The sequence below is a fragment of the Periplaneta americana genome, chromosome 8 (genome assembly GCF_040183065.1).
Source record: "Periplaneta americana isolate PAMFEO1 chromosome 8, P.americana_PAMFEO1_priV1, whole genome shotgun sequence".
Classification (NCBI taxonomy): Eukaryota; Metazoa; Arthropoda; class Insecta; order Blattodea; family Blattidae; genus Periplaneta; species Periplaneta americana.
Window position 1 is genome coordinate 83,847,316 of NC_091124.1, and position 24,142 is coordinate 83,871,457.

General features: G+C 35.6%; 1 protein-coding gene and 1 long non-coding RNA gene across 4 annotated transcripts in view; one reads left to right on the plus strand and one right to left on the minus strand.

Annotated features, from left to right (window-relative positions):
- The window catches only part of LOC138704835 (uncharacterized), a 412,725-nt gene that overhangs the window by 32,116 nt on the left and 356,467 nt on the right, over window positions 1–24,142 (minus strand). The window lies entirely within an intron of this gene.
- LOC138704827 (estradiol 17-beta-dehydrogenase 2-like) overlaps window positions 1–24,142 on the plus strand; it is a 119,169-nt gene that overhangs the window by 15,768 nt on the left and 79,259 nt on the right. For 2 of the 3 annotated variants that reach the window (XM_069833122.1, XM_069833120.1), the window contains exons 4-6: window positions 2,868–3,050; window positions 13,194–13,326; window positions 21,980–22,091. In XM_069833122.1, coding sequence (XP_069689223.1) covers window positions 2,868–3,050; window positions 13,194–13,326; window positions 21,980–22,091 — 428 coding nt within the window. The remainder of the gene's footprint in view (window positions 1–2,867; window positions 3,051–13,193; window positions 13,327–21,979; window positions 22,092–24,142) is intronic. The other variant, XM_069833123.1, reaches the window with a different exon arrangement.

Genomic DNA, 24,142 nt, shown 5'->3' on the forward strand with positions numbered 1-24,142 from the left:
TTTGGAAAACCCAAGCTTGGCAGTATCTTTCCCACGGGTCCAGTCCAACTTTAGGGTTTTACGCATCGCCGAGTGTCTATATACAATCCCGCACAAGGTGACCCTAAATCTGTCCGATGCTGACAAGTGACGAGAGGAATACGAAACATCTGCGTGTGAAACTAATTCTAACCAAGTCGCCAGAACATCCCCGCGATTATATGCAATAAAAATATGGAGATATCACTACGCTAATAAATCGGTCTCTCCCTCTCCTAATTACTGCTTCAATGAGTATAAAATACATAGCAAATATAAATAACAGCAACACAAAAACAATGGAATAGCAATAATGATAATAATAATAATAATAATAATAATATTAACAATAATGACAATTTTAATAATAGTAAAAACAAAATGTACATGTGGTTAGTTACATGTAATTATAAGAGTTTAACACTTACAATTTAGTGTTAAATAAGATAATTTGGACCAAAGGGATGATTAACATAATGAATGGAAACTGATACAATAAAAACAAAAGTCATATTCTACAAAAGTAATATTTAAAGTAAGATCATATTATTATAGTCCAGACAAAAAGCAGTCTTTTTGACAAATCGGCTTTTGAAAGTAGTCAATATCTGACAGCCCCTTTACATTATGTACACTAAAATAGGCTATTGTTATTATATTTATGAGTACATTATCATACATAATGTAGGCTGACATTAATCAAACATATTTAGATAATTATACCTACACTTTTTACAGAATAAGTAGGCTGTAGTATTATTAAATTAAGTACCTTGCATTAAATAGACAACACTGTACATAATAGTGTAAATAATGTTTGGAAATACATATCTATATTCTTTGCGATAGTGTATGTAGTAAAAATACGTATTGTAGTGTACATAGTATAAATAATTTAAATTTTAAATATTAATATCACTATTAAAGTGTTCCCTGTTTTTTTCCCAACTTGACTAGACAGGAGTCGCTGAGCAATCAGTCAAGAACTTTGCTTGTTATATGCACGCGCAAAAACTCCAGTGAAACTTTAGCTTGTAGCCTCGTGGGACAAAGTACGGTCCCTGCCCATAGTGAGGATAATGACGGTATTGTCATTAATGATGATGATGATGATGATAACATGCCATACAGAAGACATCTATGCTTTATACACTTCTGTGATGTAACTTACTGTACATATTTCCTGTTCCATGAAAGATTCTCCTGAATATATCTAACTTTCCATTTATATAGCAATTAGCGATTTCAATTATTGTAATATTACGGTACTCGCTAAACTTGAGAATAGGTGTGAAAGCTTTCAGCCGTCCCGTTTCGATGACAAAAACATAATGTCGCTAACATATGGATACGAGTATGACTTTTACCTTTGCTGTTCTTACCAGGAAAAATTTGTTCCCTTTCTCTCTCTCTCTCTCTCTCTCTCTCTCTCTCTCTCTCTCTCTTTCAACAATATTCCCTGGACCACATCATATTTCTACTTCATTTCACAGAGATAATTTGTTATATCTTTGAAAACGTGAATTTTGTTCGTTGCCTTTAGAAACTCGCTACTAGATTCGATAAACCTCGCACTTCACTACTGCAGTCGATTGTTGAAGACTAAGTTATAGTCACGAATAATTTTACTAGCGACATCACTTCCCTTTTTTCTTGTACATGACTGGGTACTGCCCGGTCTCTATAGTGGCGAGCAGAGTCGGCGGTAGTCTTGCAGCACGCTGTACAGTTCAATTCAATTCGATTCAATTCAATTTATTTGGCCATTAGACATACAGTTTTAGGCTTCGTCAGAATACATTGAAAAAACATATAATACATTTAAAAAACACTAATAACAGAAACAGTAAAGTTTAAGTAATACATCAAAACATGAAATAATTTGAAACTTTTAAATTGAAGAAAACTAACTAAATTGCAATTAAAACTTATTTATTAAAATACAATTTCATATAAATTTGTGTTGAAAAACTCAGCAACAGAATAAAAGGGATTATTTAATAACCAATTGAAAAAATCTAGTTTTGAAACTATTGATTGGTAATTTATAATATTGACTAGGGAGCTTATTATATAATTTCATCCCCATAATTAAAAAGTTTGTATTGCTCTTGTGTAATCTACAATATGGAATATTAATTTGTTCAGTATTTCTAATTGCATGACCATGTATATTGGCCACTAATGAGTAATTGTCGATATTTTGTCTAGTGTAAAGTACTAGATCATATAGGCCTATATACAAATTTATGATTGTTAAAATCCGTGATTGTCTGAAAAGTGGCCGACAATGTTCCAGATAGTTTGATTTACATAAAATTCTAATGGCTTTCTTTTCTAAAATCAAGGCGCTTCCAATTTTGGTTCCATTTCCCCAGAAAATTAGGGCATATCGAATTATCGACTGAAAGAAAGAAAAGTAGGCACATCTTAAATAATTTTGAGAAACGCTAGTAGTTAATTTCTTTAGCAAATATAAAACTCTTGATAGCTTTGTGCATATGTACTCGATGTGCTTATCCTATGTTAAACTGGCGTCTATAAAAAGTCCCAGAAATTTTGTGTAGTTGAGTTTGTTGTCCTTACTTATTAGATAGTTTAGGCTGAAAGTTGTCCCCAATTACTCGTTTCATTTCTACAGGAAAGAGATGATATCCTATTACATGTCATTATCACAGTGTACATCAACACAGGGGGATTATGGTTATCGATCAGCCTGTGACATGAAGTGGTGTCTCATTCTATTTCAACGTACAACAAAATTACTTGTTATACTTAAGAAGTAAAAGACATTCTCCAGTTTTCAATTTTCTTTTTGTCTTTTGTATAACAATTTTTCTTTTTTGAAGAGCTGTGGGCTGTTGTCAACAATGCTGGTATTGCATTTCCTGGAGAAGTAGAATTGACTCCCATCGATGTCTTCCAGAAGACGTATGACGTGAATACCCTTGGACAAGTCAGAGTCACGAATGCATTCTTGTCTCTGCTTAAAAAGTCTAAAGGAAGATTAGTTAACGTAATAAGTGCTGCAGGTAAGACGAAACGTTGTGCTGCATTATAGTAGACGAACTGAATAACTACACTACTGTACATATAAATTTAGTTTCTCATTACAAAAGGGAACGGGAGGGAGAACAATGATTATGTTCCTACACAGGGTGCAAGAGGATGGATGCACCAACATTTAAGAGGTGATTCTAAATGTTAAATGTAACAAAACTTTTATTGCACTTTTCCTTCGTTGAAGCACCGTAAAGCAGGAAAAACTAGTCTTTGCCCAATGTTTGTAGCGCTCTATTGCGGCAATGGCTCGAGAGAAATGGCTGATTGCTATACAAGCTGATAGGTAAAAACAATCTGAATAATTAATGTCTTGAATTTTTTTTTTAAGAAGTACAGGACAAGACAGACGATATCAGGGGACTGCTGTCTCGTCCACTGCTGTTCAATGACTGAATCACAACTGATGTGACAGCCGACTACAGGCCAGTTACTTTATGGTGACAGCTCTGGCCTGGCGACGCAGTGGTTTGGGCGAGTTCACTGCTTGTTCGAAAGGGTGTTCATTTTAGTCTTCCCCTGGCTGCGTTAGCGGTCACATCTCGGGAGCGTTAGTGTGGGCGTACAGTCGCGCTAAGGACATACTACACCACCACAGTCTTGTGTATTGCAATTTAGTGTGTTTGTTACGTACATTTCATTTAGTTAAATAGTTGTAGTGCTTCTGTTTTGTATTGTTTTGTAGTATTTATTGTCTAGATTCACTGCTATTTTCTGTTTGTGAAAATGCTGCATGTTAGAAGCAAACTGTAAGGTCGGGTATTGCATTCGCAGTCGCGAGAAGTCGTGAGCAACGTGTGGGGCTTCATGAAGATGGCATCGGAAGAAAAACCGTAACAAATGTTGAAAAACTTGTAGTAGAGGTTACCGCTGTGTCTGAAAGCAATGTTAGCCAAATAATAAGGGAGACTAAAGACATTGATTCCTGGGTTTCAGCTTCCTTTAGTGCTCCAAGTAAAGAAAGATATCGATCGGCTCCAAAATCAACTGTGGACGTCTTTAATGAAGCTGTCATAAGACGAACCATAGCACGAGTTCTGTATTTCACAGAAACAGCGGCCCACACTTAAAAAAATATGTATTATTGAAATTGAAAGACTATCGACTTTGAGGAAAGTTATTTTAAAATTAGGATTTCATTGGGGGGGGGGGAAACAAAAAAATAATGGCTAAATTCTGGTGGAGCATCACAGCATTAGAGCCAAAATTTTCAGTATTTGAGGAAAATAAAGAAGAACAGAGAAGAAGGCCGCCCCATCATTTACATGGATGATGATGATGATGATAAAGGTAACAGTGAAGCACTTATGAACATTACCGGTATTTCCGCATGAGTATATTTCTTTGTTAATTAGTGATTAACTGTTAAAGATAGTGATTCGATTGCTGCTCATTGTATTTCCACATTAGTTTACTTCTTTAGTGTTTATTATTGTTCCGAACTGCTGCTCATTATATTTCCACATTAGTTTACTTCTTTACTGTTTATTAGTGACTATTGTTTCGAACTGCTGCTCATTGTATTTCCATGTTAGTTTACTTCTTTAGTGTTTATTAGTGACTATTGTTCCGGAGTATGAAGTGAACACAGTGACAGGAGCTCAAAATTATGCAGACGCTGCAACGTGCGAGAGAGCAACATAAGACTTCATTTTTAATATGAGTGTATTTCTCTCCATCCACAAAACGCTCGCTTCGTCTCGTATCGGTCTCCCTCCCACAGTCGAACCTTCTCCTCTCTTGCGTCGACGAGCTGTCACCATAATGTAACTGGCTGTATGTAGAACTGATTGTAAACAGAAGACACACGATAGCAGGGGACTACTGTCTCGTCCTGTACTGCTCAATGCCTGAATCACAACTGATGTGAAAGCCGACTACGTAGAACTAGAATACACACGATTTTGTTTGCGTACCGTGAAGTGGGAGATTTTAAATCGAATCGATATTCAAACTTATTTTGCATCGAAACGATACATTTTCGGACAAGGTTTCCTAATCAAAACTTTATCTACTTAGTCCCCTCTACAACCCCTAGAAGTTTGTAACAGAAATTCTGAAACACCCTGTATCCGACATTTTGACATGTAAATGTGGTGTAGACCTCATATCTTTGTAAGCACACTTTGTTTCATGCATCCAACTTGGAAAGGGTTTCTCTTTAATTCTACAAATAATGACCTCAATGATCTATCAGTATGAGCCATTTTACACAAAATTAGTATGTAACACACATACACACATATGCAGTTTTTATTAAACTAACACTCAACAATACAGCGCAATCTCGGAACACTAATACAGCGCGACGTATTATTGTTACAGTGAGGCTAGCCATTTTTCGTAATGACAAGCAAACATTTTCATGGCGGCAGATAAAAATGTTATTTTTTTTCTTTCACCTTGTTACTAATGTGAAAACAAGTACTTGTACAAATTTTGGCCAGTCGATCGCAATTATGAGGACCGTAAAAAGTGAGTTTCCCTGTGAAATATTTATTGGAACAAATACAGTAATTGCTAAGCTATTTTTCAACATATTCGCCACCGGAACTGAGACATCTGCCATACCGTGGGATCAACTTTTCTAACCCTATGTCGTTGTAGTCTACCGCTTGGGATCGGAACCAGTGTGTAACAGCCTTCTGCATCTCCCTGTCGATCCAATGGTATGACAAATGTCTCAATTGCGGTGGGGAATACAGTAAGTTGAAAAGTAGCTCAAGAGTTATTGCATCTGTTCCAACAAATTGTTCCAATAAAATTGTGTTTTCTCTCTGTAAACGACACCAGGAAAACTTATTTTTACGGCTCTCGTAATTGCGCTCGAGTGGCCAAAATTTATATAAACACTTGTTTTGACACTATTAACAAGGTTGAAGAAAATATAAACTTTATCTGCCCCCATGAGTATGTTTGCTTGTGAGCTGTAGCGAATCGATACCCCTTTCCCGGTCCTCTTCACGCTTGCAAGTCAAGGTCGTAGCAGAGGCTTCTGTCACAAGCCTCTCGCACTGAATTGTCCATCCTCGAATGACTGCCAACAGTGAACTTAATATGTGGAAGGACCAGAGTGAAACAAAGTGTTAAGATTAGATTTCGAAGTTGAGGTACATAAATTCTGAAATTACGTGCACACAGGATAAAGCAGTGTTTAGAGAGCAGATGCTAAAATAATCCTCTCCCATCACACACACACACACACACACACACACACACACACACACACACACACACACACACACACCATATCCGTTGGAGATTTTTCAATACAGACCGAGCGAATGAACGAACGAATGAATGAATGAATGAATGAATGAATGAATGAATGATCGAACTGTCGAATGAATAAACTTTCGGCTGATGGACAAACGTAAATATTATGTTTGCCAGAATATAATGTATCATCGTCTCTTAGCTGCATAACATGACATTTTCTTAAGCCTACAAAGAGTTATGCAAAGCAATACTGTTTAAAAAGGTAATTTTTAACAATAATAATAATAATAATAATAATAATAATAATAATAATAATAATAATAATAATAATAATAATAATAACAATAATTATAATTATACATACAACAATTGCAATTAAAAGAAAGGACATAAATAAAGTTGGCCCCTAATTATAAAGTAGCCTATAAATCACAGAAATAAACTTGTCTTATAATAATAACATTACTATAAAAGACACTACACTCACATTTAACATTAGAAAACAGTTGTAAAGTTAACTGCCGTATAAGTAAAGGCTGGTTCACAATAAACCTGGAACGGAAACGACAACAAGAACGAGAACGGAAATATTGTTAAAATAAATGTATTGAAATGTGAGCAATCACAATTAACTGTTGTGAATGCTTACATTTAAATACATTTATTTTAACAATATTTTCCTACTCGTTCTCGTTGTCGTTCCCATTCCCGGTTTATTGTGAACCAGCCTTTAAACTCTTATTCGGAGGGAAAATTGAGCATATACTACATAGTTTAATAAGTAATTACAAAGAGAGAGAAAAATGTAATAATTAAATTAAAATAACTTTAATCCAACCAAGCGAACTGGCGGATCGACTGAGGGCGCTTCGAGCAATTGCTTTGGCCTAGTTAATCACAACATTGCGGTGTAGTCTGTATCTCAACACAACTGAAGCACCCAACACGCGAGAACATTCGTCTGTGCAAAGACAATATACCAACGGTCATCTAAACACTGCACGCTCGGGCTAGTGTATCTTACCCGCCGACAAGGCACAGCCTTAGCGTGAAATCGTCGTTGCTGGCAGGTATGCTGTCTCTCTATCCCTTGTGTATGACGGAGCAGAGTTCCTTACCCTCCATGCACTCTACCCATTTCAGCTAGTGCTGACGACCACTGCAATATATAGTATAATGCGTCAATAACATTGAGATATTGAATTCTATAGACTATAATTATCTTACCTGTACCTATATTTAAAGTGGCACAACAGTTTCTACTGTGCATTCCCCTTCGCCCGCGCTGTCAGTTCTTCCTGTTTCGTTCGCTGTTTCTGTTCTACTCTCGTCACCATCTTCTACTCTATCTATTTCACTATCGTAGCTATCACTATCGTCCAGTCCACACCTGTGGAGTAACGGTTAGCGCGTCTTACCACGAAACTAGGTAACACGGGTTCGAATCCCGGTCGGGTAAGTTACCTGATTGAGGTTTTCCCGAGGTTTTCCCTCAACCCAATATCAGGAAATCCTGTGTAACTATCGGTGCTGGACCCCGGACTCATTTCACCGACATTATCACATTCATATCATTCAAACGCTAAATTACCTGAGATGTTGATACAACGTCGTAAAATAGCCCACTAAAAAAACTATCATCCATACTAACATTTCCGTACCGTGCCACGTCTCGTCCAAGTAAGTTATTGGTCTTTTTTCTTCAGATTCATAACGTCTTAAGGTACGCAGATAACGTGCCCGTTTTGCCACTGTATCACAGCTCTACTTATCCTTGTATTTTTTTAACTTAAATTCCATCGATATGACAGTTTTCCGTAATGTGCCTTTGCATCAACGAAACCTAATTTCTTCTTTCACAAAAATTATGAAGCTTTCTTAATGCTGAAATTCCTCCTTTTATCTCGTAATATTCTTGACATTTACGTATTATTATATACGATATCGTATAATCTCCTATAATCGAGAACAATTTTATTGGTAAGTGATGCTTCACGTTGAAATATTACATACTGCCTCTTTGCCCGCCTTACCTTCTTTTCGTATTCTGCTAATACTGTTATTTTTTAAACAATTGTTGCAGCACGCAATGTTGCATTCTGTACAGGTAATGAAAGTCTTTTCCATGTCACAAAATTGAATCACATTGTACACCTATATATTGTATTCTGACCACGCAGTTTTCTTTCTTTCGACATTAGGCATACAATGAATGAACTTTAAATTGCCAGCAGCAACGACTGACTATACGTGAGGAGTAGGGCCCGGAAGTTCATGCATTTGCATGTTTTTTCTTAGGGGTTAAAAATGTTAATAATGTTATACATTATGTGCACGAATTATGAAATTTTCGGTTATTCGAACATGATTTTATGGTGCATATAACTGCATATTTTAGTGATTTTGATAAATGCATCATATTTAATTATTTTAGTGCCTATATAGCATATCTTAATGATATGAAGTATAATAAGTTTTTTAATTGGCTACCTATGTTGTCTTTTGTACAGTTATAATTCTTGTTACATGAATTAGTCTATCGCATTAACGTTTTCGATACCTTATTTTGTATCATCATCAGATGCATATGCATAGTTATAATTAAAATTAAAAACCTAGCCAATTGGTGTATGTCGTGGAACTTCCATGGTATGTTTGTGTGTATATTGTACTTATTCACATTGACACTAAAACATTCTAAATCTAAATCTATATCTAAAATACAATTTAAAACACTTGTTTAAAAGTCACAATGGTTATTGTTATATCACTATAGTTCATTTCTGTGGTGTGATATATTACGATGTTGAATGGGGCGGTCAGAAGACTGAGTTTATATACACAACAACTCTACACCTGTGAACTTCATTTTATGCATTTTAAAGTGTGACAAGTCGAACAAAAGATAAAGAATTTTTAAGTGAAAACAATATACAGTGCAATAAAGTGAGAGTAGCGGAAATTCATTAAAAAACACCGCCCCATTCAACATCGCAATATATCAAACCACAGAAATGAACTATAGTGATATAACAATAACCATTGTGACTTTTAAACAAGTGTTTTAAATTGTATTTTAGATATAGATTTAAATTTAAAATGTTTTAGTGTCAATTTGAATAAGTACAATATACACACAAACATACCATGGAAGTTCCACGACATACACCAATTGGCTAGGTTTTTAATTTTAATTATAACTATGCATATGCATCTGATGATGATACAAAATAAGGTATCGAAAACGTTAATGCGATAGACTAATTCATGTAACAAGAATTATAACTGTACAAAAGATAAGTATAGGTGGCCAATTAAAAAATTTATTATACTTCATATCATAGTTGCTTATCGGTAAACAAAACAAAAATTAAATTCATATTTTAATGAGTTTTATGTTTTTTTCATCTGGAGCTTTGTATTATGCTCGGCACATATTAATAGTCAACGAGGTTGTTAATTCATTGGACTCGAATGATACTACATCAATAGAAACAGTGCAAAATATTCTGTCAGGCACTGGGTTAGAAGAGAATCTTGTTTTCATACCTTCTCATTTTTCTTTAAATGAATCATGTATTGTTTTTGAAAAAAAAAACAATATGCAATCTAAGTTCTGTTCCTGGTAGTATAGGACAAAAAGTGAAAGAGAAAGTGAATTGTGTAATTAAAAAAAATCCTGGTTATAAACAGATCTTCGATATTCGAGACATCCTAGAAGGAAAACCGTCTGTCACACCAAGAGACTTGCCTCTCTCTGTGGAGCAGTTAACATCATTTAAATATGCCCCAATAACATCTTGTGACGTGGAGAGAAGTTTTTCACGTTACAAAAATGTTTTGCGAGACAACAGACGAAGGTTTTCAGTTGAAAATTTGTGCAAAGTGATGATTGTGAACTGCAATTCATCAGTCAACATTGGCAGTGGGACCACTTCTACTTTAACCTCTAAGGAATAAGGTAAGTTTATCTATACTAATAATAAATCTGTAGCCGAAATTTTTCTGGTAATTTTCGATTTTTTAAAAAATAATTGGTCCTAACATATATAATTAACCACCCTGAAACCGAAAATCGCTTTTTTGAAATTTTTGTTTGTATGTTTCTCTGTCTGTATGTTTGTTACCTTTTCACGCGATAATGGCTGAACCGATTTCGATGAAAATTGGAATATAAATTAAGTTTTTTTTCAGTAGGTTATTTTACGACGCTTTATCAACATCTTTGGTTATTTAGCGTCTGAATGAGATGAAGGTGATAATGCCGGTGAAATGAGTCCGGGGTCCAGCACCGAAAGTTACCCAGCATTTGCTCATATTGGGTTGAGGGAAAACCCCGGAAAAAACCTCAACCAGGTAACTTGCCCCGACCGGGAATCGAACCCGGGCCACCTGGTTTCGCGGCAGACGCGCTGACCGTTACTCCACAGGTGTGGACATTAAGTTCGTTGTAACTTAGATTTTAGGCTATATGGAATTCAAAATACATTATTTAAAAGGAGGGTTATAAGGGGGCCTGAATTAAATAAATCGAAATATCTCGCTTATTATTGAGTTTTGTGAAAAATGTTACATAATAAAAGTTTCTTTAAAAATAATTTGCGATAAGTTTTATTCCTTGAAAAATTTAGATAGGACTGATATTTAATGAGATAAATGAGTTTTAAAATTAAAATAACTGCCATCTAAGGCCGTGTAATGAATTACAAAACAAATGACTTCGTCTATAAGGGGCCTTGGACAGCAACATTCGAAAGCTATAAAAGATAGCCTACAGAGAATGTTTCTGTGTTTGTATGAAGTAATATCGGAAGCTAAATTAATCGATTTGTATAATTAATTATTATTTCACCATTTGAAAGTGTAGTTTCTCTAGATGGACATAATGCTATAATGTTATTACAGTAACTTCTGATATAATATAATATAATATAATATAATATAATATAATATAATATAATATAATATAATATAATATAATATAATATAATATAATATAATATAATATAATATAATATAATATAATATAATTTAAGTTCTTTGAAGGGTTCAGAACCATAATGAGCCAAGTGCCATTTACTGAATGCGTAGAAAACAAGGGTTAAAATTAAGTTATTACCATAATTCAATGGAAACCTATAACAAGTAAAATAAAGTATACACATTAAATCTAAATGATGTTAATCTTCATTAAACTGTGGTTGCATGTAATAAAAATTAAGAAACATGTTAAAGGAATTGTCATTGCACCAAATGAGTGTCTCTGGACCAAAATGATCGCATTTTAATTATTTAAATACAATTTCAATTAAGTAACATATTAAATGATTTATCCTTCTATCAAACACGAATGTTCCCTGGATCAAATGTCCTATTTTAATTATGTAATTACTTTATATTTATTTCTAACGGGTGCAGCGGAGCGCAAGGGTACGGCTAGTTATTAATAATACTAACTCGTCTAGTCTACTGCCAGGGACATTAATTCTTTTAATTTAATAGTGCATATTTATTGGCGTATTTTGAAGTTTTTAAGAGCATATTTGCATGCATATTTAATAGTTTTTTAGAGCATGAACTTCCGGGCCCTAGTGATGAGTAAACACTGTTAGTACGAACGCTCCCCGCAACGGCATAGCGCTTGGTTGGATTATGCAATATTTAATTTAGTAAGAGCTTACAGTTAGTATCAGTAAGAAATCAAAATGAAAATTTTGTAGTTTAACTTGTATAACAGAGTAAACTGAGAATCAAATGTTTCACCAAATCACAAAATACAGTATATTGATTTATAATATGTCAGACAAATATAATTATATTAATACTAATTTTAATAACGTACTCAGAATATATTTTGATTTCAAATTTTATTCCAAACATGTCGTAATTTCTTAATAATTCAGAGCCTATGTAGTTCAAAATTATGTTACAAATTTTCAGTCCATAAATAATTAAGAGTATTTCTTTGCGAACAGTTGTGATGCATTTTGCCTCATCTTGTAATGTTTTCTTTTATTTTATTGTAGAAGAAAGTCAAAAATATATGTATTTAAAAATATGTTCCAATTGCATTTCATTTTTTATACCGCGTTGTTCCAAATGTTCCATCTTCAGTACTATTACATACGAAACCTTCAACGTCAACTAAACCTACACAGACAGCACAGTGAATGGAAGCTGGAAAAAGTAAACAAGCCATAGCCTTTTCCCCACCTCCTATACTCCGCTATCAGTTAACCTGTATCGCCCCGACTGGGGTCTCAACTTCGAATTCTAGTTCTGATACATCGTTATTACGAACTTATATGCCTACTGTTACTAGATACAATAACTCAAGCCTGAAAAACCTCTTAAAAGCTTCGCCACTATATTCACTGCCGTACGTTATGAGAATATTTCTGTGGTGTTTGGGTAAAGGGAGATAAGTCATAAAAATGAGTTCGGAGATAAATGAAAATTAAACTTGGAACCCTTATTACAAATAATTTTCTACACAAATAAAACACATCAACTGCTAGTACTCTTTGATTTTTGCACACCCACTTGTATAATTTAACTTGTGTGTTCATCTGGGAAACAAAATTCCACCTGGACAAAAAAATGACATACCCCTTTACCCGAACACCACAGATTTTATAGTAGTGTATCAAAAATTAAAATGAAATGAACGAGATTTATATACGAAAGGTGAATCCAGATTAACAGTTAGACACCAAAATTGTTATTAAAATTAAATTGTGTAAGATATCAATGTGAATTTCGGAAATGTATTGTCATAATATTAGGTTTAAGTAATAATTTCATCTCAATTAAGAAGAAGGTTTTTTTTTTCCAAAGAAAAATAAATTACTTTTATTTACCGGTACTTATTATGCTGTACTCATTTATTTCTCTAGGTTATCTCACAGGTCCACTACTGACAAGTTACAGTATGTCCAAACATGCTGGAATATCCTTATCAAATGGCTTGCGACAAGAATTGATGAAATGGTCTGTATCGGTGCATACAATAGAGCCGTGGTTTTACAGGTAAATAATTTCGTGTCTGTATAATTATTAGAAGTTAAATATACAGTAATTCAACGTCGTTTAAATGAAGTGTACAAACAGATATCGGAACCAATCTCTGGCTTGGCGACCGTTGCACCACCGTTACAATGCTTGGGTGAGAGGTGGAGTGAGGAAAGAGGGCTGCGACCAAGCTGTGTTCTGAAAGCAATCATTGTCGTCCGTCGGGATAGACCAACTAGTAACATAAGCTAATTCAAGACCAACGTTTTTCAGTTCAGATAATCCTGCTAGTGCCGGTAAGAAGATATGACGTACGCCAAACGCACGAATTGGTCCCGGTATCTATACTTTAAAAGTATGGAATGATGAGGCTGTAAGAAATGACATTAATAGAGCCAGGAAGTTCATGCATTTGCATATATTTTTCCATTGGCTATAATTAATTGCTGATTAATTATCTTCACCAATCAACAATGGCTTTTGTTATAAATGCATAATATTTATATTATTGTGGCATATTTTCGCGTTTAAGTTCATTAAAGCTGATTTTATGTTGCATAAAAATGCATAGTTTGGATTTTCAAAATTAAAGCATTATATTCTATTTTTGAAAACTAGTATTGAATGAAAGCATGTATTGTGGGACGCTATCACCATGGCATGGTGTGACCCAATATTGCGGATAGAGGAGACTGCCTCCAGATATGAAGGGTAGCTACGAATATATTGAATAAGCAGTCGTGGACAGCCGATAAGGGGTGGTCCTCCAGCTTGGGGGTTGGGCGAAGGGCTAACAATCAACGACCGTAAAAACAGCTTGTTATGAAATCACCCACAATAAGCCTCGGAATGGAACTGATTCTCTGGCACGATCACAGCAAAGGAATAAGGTAGAGAGAAGTGGTGCTTGGAATGTCACAAAAAACTGAAAACTGACTTTGAGAACGGCGAGTGGAATCTTGTTTCAAATAAGCTTTACAAGAAAAGACGCATTGTTCAGCTGTTTAGACGCGATGGCACACATAATGAAAGTATCCTATCCTCATCTCTCTGTTAGCCGAGACACAAAAAGCCGTGTATACGACGAGCATTTAAATATTGTGAGCTTTGTACAATAACTGTTATCAAATTAATAATACACACATAGACAACATTATTAAATCACCAATTGACTAATGCATGTTTCCATAGAAACAAGTGTTTTCTAACAAGAGAAACTCTAAATATGAATATGCTTATCCAATTGAATGTCCTGTTCCGTAACGTCGTGGTCTAAGAGCTGAGGTATCCTGCCTAGGACACGCGTTACGGAATGCGAGCTGGTTCGAGTCATGATAAGTAGGGATGGAAGTTTGGACACCGAATCTATGAAATTAACTACGTCGCGGATTATACAAGTCGTGTTGTTTACATCACCTTAGGGCAGTACAGTGATTTATACAGAGCGTTGTTATGCTTGAATCAAAACATTGCTTGGTATAGTCAAGTAACTAAAACAAATAGTGTATAACACACATTTAGGAAAGCGACTTACCTCACACTCTTCTTTGTAGACAATACTGATACATTTTAAACAAAAATGAATTATGTCCTTACAGTGTCATGAATTTTGTTACAATGTACATTTGTAAATTTTCAAATAGCCTATAACCTGTTTCGATTGTGCTCAAATTAGGAAATGTTCATTCGAAATTACACGATCACATTAGTGCGACATTTTGAAATAGTTTATATTTATAATAATGTTTTTATATTTTATTGTGACTGTTCAATATTTACTTCTTATTACACTTCACAGATTTTCTAACATGCTGGATTTTTTATCACTCCTCAGTTTTATTTTGATCCTTTGTGTGATTCGTATTTGATTCTAACATTAATATGTATACATATTATTTTAATGTACAGAAGTACATATGATGTTTCCATGTAGATATTCTGCGTCATCCTACGATGAAAGAGTAGTGGAACGGAGAAAAACTCTCTCCGACACCGGGATTTGAACCCGGGTTTTGAGCTGTATGTGCTGATGCTTTATCCACTAAGCCACACCGGGTTCCCATCCCGGTGTCGGATCGAATCATCTCAGTTTAAGTTCCACCTCTTGGCTTCCCTCTGGTGGCCGCCTTGTGCACTATGTCATAGATGTCTATGAACTCCACACATGTGCGGAGGTGCACTCGTTATGAGTCACTGGTTGGCCGAGATCCGACGGAATAAGCGCCGTCTTAAGTCACAAGTGATTTACGCATATCTTATATTATTTTAATGTACCGAAGTACATATGATGTTTCTATGTAGATATTCTGCGTCATCGTACGATGAAAAATTTATTCCACTATGTTTATTTTTATTTTATGAGGTAAATATTTATGTAAATACCTCTTTTGATCTCATTATGTACCTAAATAGTATCAGTATGTAATTACTTAAATCCGATCCAGTTGTATGTTCAATTATGTAAGCAAGTTTTAATCCTGGCTGAGTGTAAGAGAAGGCCTTACGGCCTCAACTCTGCCAGGTTACATAAAGCCATTGCTATTATTATTGTTACATCATCATCATCCTCATCCACAGCAGATTATATACGACTTAAAGTTATTTCTTAACACGAGGGTAAGTACTGTGAAGTGTTTAAAACGGAGATTCTCAAGTTTATGAAACGGAATGTTCACACATATCATCAGACACAAGTCATAATAGAAAGTGGACTGGTACGAAATCGAATCACTAAACAATTTCAGATCTTCCATGTGTATTATATACTCACTATGGTTTTCTAAATCATTTCGCTTATTAACTTTTACATCTAACTTAGCCTACACACTTTACACCATAGGCTAATATATTTTCTTCTTTCACTGAAAAATAGTCATCTCCGAAATCTTTTAGAAGCACACGGCAAAGTTACCGAATTTATAGGCAGCATTTTAATACATTTTCACAGTACCCTCACTAGATCACAACCGAACTCCATACGAAATGCTTATTTTTCAAACAGGAAACAGGAATTCTATGCCGAAACAACCTACTAGAATGCAGTAAACAATACAAAACCCGTACTCATTTAACATCGAATGAACAGAGCTTCCTTCACGCGATATCTTTCATTTTTCGTACGAACCTAAAGGGACATCAGTAAAGTAAACCACTAACGTCATCCTATAGCCAGAGTTTCTTAAACCTGTAGCCATCTCTAGGCAATGTTTTGGTGTCCAAACTTCGTTTCCTAATTATGGGAAATTTTCTCACGAAACTTCGGCCAGTGTTTGGGACCGGCGGCCATCCAGCATCGTGATGATTTTGGGGAGCTACGTTAGGAAGTGAAATCTGGTATCGCGAGCGAGCTATAACGCCTGGGGTGATCATCGTGCTAAACACACAATACCTCCTTTCTTGTTGTTGGATGATCTTTCTCCTCTTCTGAGCACGCGAACGTGAGGCCAGCAGCCGGTTAGTCGGTCAGTAGCCTTCATTGGCTGTCGCGCCTCGGATTAACGTTTTTATCAAATTCAATGGAAATGCGAGAACGAACAATATCATTATTTAACACTTTTTAAAAGTCTTGCTTAGTTCAATGGATCACGAAGAGGAGCAGCGCCAGAAGAGGGCATAGGATTCGACGTGCTAGTATGAACCAAAATTTAACTCCGAGCAGTGATCACCTTTGTATTCTACTTTATCATAAATATTTTAAGTTTAACCAAAGCTTGTTCGAAAGGCTGCCAAATAAAATTATTCATTATTCTAATATTATTGTTATATTAGCTCACAACACTGCCTTATACATTTCTCACTGTGCACTAACTGACAACGCTCACGTTCTACAGGGACATCATTTTATTTTTACTAACATTTTTAATATTAACCTGGTTATACCTTTAGAGAACCGGAAACACCGTTCGCTACCCCCTTCCACGGCTGGAGTTCGATGATACTGGCGTAAAACACAAACAAATCACTTTACTAGGTATAGGAGGGAAGAAAAGTACTTCAGCGATATACGTAAACTAGGAACTATCGTTATTTTGAGTTCGATAATTTTCATTAGGTTTTTGTTTAATCAAAATGCAGTACTGTAGTGTTTTTACTGACGAACTGAGTTATCCATGCGAACGTATTCATTATGCAGTGTGTATTATACTGTGTACAGCACATTAGCGTACAATTTAGAGAATGAAATTAAATTTAAAAATAATCATAATATGGATATTTAAACACATATTTGAAAATGGTGGCCGTTCATTTCGATACAGGCTTCAGTTCTTTTATGCATATTATCGCATTATCGCACTATAGACTATTGCATCTAATTCCAATTGCCAGTTTCGTCCTTCGTACTAGTAACTCATGTTGAAATAATTCTGTAACTACTCTATAAAAGAGTACCTTACTACTGTATATTCAATCTTCACTTCTGTCCGACCCGCAAAGATAAAATTACTCAGACATGCTATCTACTGTCCGTCCAAGTGGTTATGCTGCAGGATCGTAGAAAGGGGGGAAATCACGTGAGAGTTAATTACTTAACGAGGCCCTTTTATTTAAGTTATTTTAAACAGTTGTATAATATTACGTAAACGTTCAATTCCTAACAGAAATTAATGTTTTCAGAAAAGAGCTAAGACAGCCCAGCTTTTACAGAGAGGCGTGCAGAAGCAGGTGGGGGAAATCGGGATGCGACGTAGGCAAACGGACATTACCTGTATGAAAATATGATTCAATATTGAAAGCTCTTTCGTCACTGGAAAACGCGAACATATTTCTGGAACGTACTATACTCACTAACTCAGTGCTGTTTAGGCCTACTATATGCGGCCTTGATTCTGTCTGGAGGACAGTTGGAACTTCATTAGTAGAAGGAGTGGGAGTGAAGTACATTCAAAAACTCAGGTACGATAAAAATTGAAGTAAAAATAAAATTATGTCCCTGTATTTATTACAGTGGCGAAGCTAAAGTGTAAATACTGAGTAGAGTGATAAAATTTGCTTAGATTATGTCTTTTTACACACCAGATGTTCCTCGGCTTTTCTGTCAACATTTTTGTGACACAGACCTAGGGTGACCAGATTCACATCGATAAAAAAGAGGACACAAAGCTTCAAAAAGAAGGACATTGTTTGAAAAAAGACAGTAAATATATGCTTAGATTTAGGCTTGAGCCTATATTATGCTTTAAATTACGTCAATATTTATTTTATTACAAAATATTTATAGTGCAGATTTAGGCTTATGTCATGCTTGGAAGTATGTTAATATCTATTTTGTTGTAAAATAATTACGAAAAACTTAACAATGATTTTACAGTTAGCTACATATCACAGTCAAGGGAACTATAATTAATAATTATTAATTATTAAAGAGAACAGAAAATATCTATTTAGATTTATATTCGCACCTCGATCTCTCGATTTACTAGCTACCTTTGAGCAACGACCATAACAAGGAGGAGCAAAGAGTGTCATGATCGTTGGCAAACAGTATATTCCATCGATGCTGCTGCCACCTATAGGTAAAGGCGTCAAATCAGATAATGTCAAAATATCAGGCATACAAGTTACGAAAAGGAGGACATTTCTTCATTTTTAAAAAATCCGCCCGGACCCCGGACAAAACCTAAAAACGAGGACATGTTCGGACAAAAGAGGCCGTCTGATCACCCCACACAGACCCCACAAGTACATAATGACCATTCATTTTCACCCCAAACAGAATGCAGATACCCTATAACAATATCACTTATTTGTCTCAGAGCACCCTAGCAGCCAAGGCTTTCTGTTATGCCATGAAAAATGAAAATTTCTGTTTTGTCTTCCACTATCCGCTATTTTAATATGTAAATGTGGTGTCGACCTCCTATCTTTGTAAGCACATTTTGTTTCATACGTCCGACTTGAAAAGGTTCCACTATTAATTCTACAAACAGTGATCTCAATGTGCTCTCACTAAAAATCATTTTACACAAAATATGTAACATACACGGATGCACTTTTGATTAAAATAATATTCAGCAAATCAGCGCGTTCACAGAACACAAATATAGCGCGACGTATTATTGTGATGGTGAGGCTAGCCACGTTTCGTACTGAGCTGTAACGAATCGATATCTCCTACTCGGTCCCCCCTCAAGTTTACGAATCAAGGTCGTATCCCTCGTTGCAGAGGCTTCTGCCACATGCCTCTCGCACTGAACTCTCCATCCTGAAATGTCTGGCAACAGTGAACTTAAAATTATTGTAAGGATGGAAGGGAAACCAAGTGTTACGAAACATCGTTATTACAAACTTATAGTCCTACTTACTAGATATAACAGAAATCGTCTGAGTAGGTTAAGCCTCAAAAACCTCTTAAGAGCTTCGTCACTGAGTTATAATTCAGTTGACTATTCAATAACTTACTATTTCTATTTTTGTTTCCAATCTAAGACATACGCAAATGCAATATGAGACCTATCAGAACTAACACTTGATAGAAACATTTATCTCGATTTACAATAAATAATCTACTCCATAGCAACGGGAATAACAAAGGACATAGCGAAGGGGAGATGTCGTCTTTGATCAAGATCTGCTCACTCGAATTTGTCCACTTACCCGAATTAAAAATACTAGTACCATTAATGATTATGCAACATATTGATACTTATACAGTACTTAAAGAAAGTGATATATAAAGATGAGGGATTTGTGCGGTTTGCCGTCAGGTTGTGTGTGCATAGACGTTATACAGCTGTATGCCGAGTGCTTGTGTTGACTTCCGACGTATTCAAACCACGCGAAGCGTACAGTCTGAAAATGAGAAATGCAACACTCTGTTAAGGTCTAGCAGATGACAATATATAAATATGAGGAATATGTTGAAACATTAGTATAGTTAGAAGAATAAATTTGCCTTTATGATTCATCAATGGCTTCAGAACTACCACAAGCCGAATTGCACTGCACTACTACAGGCATTCTTAAATTATCGAAAATCAAACGTCGTCATCGATCACTCATAAAGTTTTTGAACTGCGAAAAGCTTCTTTCCACGTCACAGGTCGTTAACGGTGCATATGTCAAGTATAATGTCCTATCGCCTGATGATTTTGCATTCTTCAGCATGTTACAAATTGTTAAATAGCCCTATTTTTCTGTAGAATGTTTTGCCATTTATTCTTTATTCTCTGTGTGCAAGGTCCTGGAGGTCCTTTCTTGATTTTTTTGACACCTCGTCTATTATTGCTATGCCCTTGGATATTTCCAAACCAGATGTTTCTAACTGTGTTATGCTTTCCGGTATCGTTCTGTGATTTTGGTGTATGAACTTTATGTCTTCAAACATTTTAGAGGAAATAAGAGATTTGACAGTATTAATGGCAGATGAACTTTTAATACTTAAAGTATCAATTACTTTTATAACTGAAGTGTAATTTATTGCATAATATGAGCCTGCGTTTAACCAGGTAATCTTGTAATTACTGGTTTTGGTGAAAAGATAATACCTGGTGCAATGTCTCGAAATTGTTGTATCCTTGCAGGCGCCTTAAGAAAAATTTCCTTCATTGCAGATATGAAGGTGTGAACATCACTAAACATAGTACGGATCTCCTCAGCCAATCTATGGAGACCATGAGCAAGGCACGTTATGTGAATAATGTTCTTATACCGTTCTTTTATTTCATTTGCTGCCTTCACCATATAGGAGGCAGCATCGGAAACGAACAGTAGTAGGTCTTCGTATCTAACCTCAAGAGGCCATAAAAGACACATAGCACTATGAAACAAGACTTCAATAGAATTATGATTCACTTTATCCAAAACCTCGGTAGTCAATAAAAAGGTTTTACCTGACCGTCTCTTGTTAGTACACCTACAATTACGTTTGCCACAAATCTGCCTCTTACATCGATAGTTTCATATATTGACACCCAGATTTTGTTACCGTTGACAGATCTCCTAATATAACCCAATGTATTTTCATAGCAATCAGGTATATAGTCTTTACGGATAGTTGTCTGGTTCGAAACACGCTGCTTGGTGTATTTTTCCAAAAATCCTCGAAAGTGGGGATTGTCTACTTTACTCAACGAAATATTTGCTTTAATCATCATCCCACATAAATCCTTAACAAATTCTGATTTTGCATTTGATACTGATTTTGATGTTGAGGGAATCATCACTTTTAAAGCGTGTGCAATATTGTCTTTATGCTTTTTGCTGTTACAATGTCTTTCTACGTAATACATCCTACATATTGTAATTTCATACTCACATATTGTACATACAATTGTGTTTGCTTGGATGCGCAACATATCACTGCTGTATCTCCGTAACAAAGTATTTAACTTCACATCCTTAGTTTCCGTCATTGCAGGTAACTACTGCTCACTACATCCGTTCTCCACTGCAGTGCATAGGACTATGAAGGCCTGTGTTAGTTTCACGTTTTTATGATAAGACGGCAAGTAGGCAAATGGATAGCGTGTAGTTGCATTTCTTTTGGTTGCACTGGCCGTAGATATTCACCTGTCTGTCCACCTATGCTCTCTGTCGGGTCAACGTGTTTTTCGTGCCGCGTACAAACCCCTCATTTTTAGTGATATATTTTCATAGGCCTACTAATTTAAACTCCTGTAAGACTGTTTCCAGCACAAATATTACTGTGTAGATTTTTTTTATAATATTTCAGAACAGATATAATGAATGATGATAAAATAGATTCGGATATTCAAAAGAACTGGGATAATACTGCGAAGAAGGTCCAAGAAGAATATGGAGAAGGATACCTCGACAAAGTTAAGGTACAGTAATATGGTAGTGATAGTGGTATTGGCGGTGGTGGTGGTAGTAGTAGTAGTAGTAGTAGTAGTAGTAGCAGCAGCAGCAGCAGTAGTAATAATAGTAGTTTATTGTCTGACCGCTTCCTAAAACATAGATGGAGATACGGGAGGGCATAGGGGAGCAGTGCCCCCCCCCTCAGGTAAATAGAATACACTGCATATGAGAATAGGTATGAAGAAACATAATTAATCTGAGGAGTTATAACAGATTCATTTGCAAATGAATATACAACTCAACGCAAACGTTATGGTTCTAAATTAGGCAGTCATTATGGAATTTATCATTTTATAGAACGCATAAGAATTACGAGCTTGGAACATTTTATAGAGTTCATTCAGTTCACTTCATGTTACAATGAGTTCGCGAGTTATCCCTTTCTTTTTTAAAAGTACTATATAGAATAAGCAGTAGCGGACAACCGATATGCAATGGTCCTCCAGCTTGGGGGTTGGGAGAAAGGCTGACAACCCATTACCGAACCCCAAAATAAGTCTCGGAATGTGACTGATTCTCTGGCACGACCACAGCAAAGGAATAAGGTTATGTGATTTGGTACGATAGCAATATGATATACTGTACCGATATTTGAAATTTCGACCTGATAATGTTGCTTAGTTTCCTCACTTTTTAATTGCGGAATACTGAATCTTCTGATATTAACTTGCTTTTCTGGCTACTTGGCTACTGATAGTCATTCTCTTAATTCTCCAGTTACCAAATAATGGTCAGAATTACAGTCTGCTCCCTAAAGGTTTCTATGTCTACTATATTAGTATGTCTTCGTTTACTGTATCTATCAAGACGTGATCTATCTGATTGTGTGTCAATCCATCTGGAGAAGTCCAAGTATATTTATGTATATCCTTATAGGGAAATGTTCTTTTGACAATTAAATTTTTTGATGTGGTAAAGTTGGCTAACCTAACTCCATTGTCATTACCATTTATGTGTAGGTTCTCTTTTCCAATAGTCAATTTAAAAATATCCTTCCGTCGTACTTTAGCATTGAAATCCCTCAATAAAAATTTTCATGTGATAGCTACATAACTGATCAAAAGGTGTTCCAATTCCCCATAGAAGTTACCCTGTAAATGGTCGTCTTTCTCTGCTGTAGAGACGTGAGCATTTATAACTATGATATCGCACCATCTACCCTTAAGTACTGAATACGATAACCTGTCACTGCTAAATTCTACTCTTTTACTGTATTTTACTGTAATGTAAATACCCTTTTTTACGCGTAAAGTCTCAACCCTGCGTGAGACTCACAAATATTATTGTGATTCTAAAGAAGTACTAACATTACGAAAGTTACATAGATTGTATCAGAACGAGATAGGGCTGAAAGGTGGTGGGGGAATACTGAGAAGAGTTTTTAAATCTGTGGGATTTAAATTTAAAAAATTAAAAAATAACCGACACATGGTAGTGGCGCGCACAGATATTGCAGCAAAACGTGCTGCATACTTTCGTTTCTTGAGGAAGAATGATACAGATGAATGAAAGTCTCTCGTTTACATCGACGAAAAATGGTTCCATACGCAGCATACCTTCCACAAATTTTGTCAAGATGTGGATGAGTCTACTGTGTAGTGACAGTGCGGAACAAATAAAATGATTGTCGCCCGCACTGTGAGATAGGGGGTTTATTCCGGGAGCATTTTTTATGTACAGTTGTCAAAAGAAAAAGTGGCCGCTCTCCAGAAGCAAAGTTCCCTTCGGGTATCTTCGCTACAGTTCGGAGACAGGCGATGTTACATGTTGTTATATCACGTTGCCTGATATCTACAGTTATAATTAAAGTCTTATTCGTGTTACTTGATAGCGTAATGGTAGCGTTCTCGCCTCTTATTTGTGAGGTCCTGCGTTCGAATACAACCTCGTGCTCTTTATGTTATTTTTTTGTTTTGTTTTTAAGAGAGAGATACAAAATATACATAATTGCTCCTTTCCCTTTTATGATTATTTTAGTAATTAACATCAGATTCATGAATGTATTATGCCATGCCTT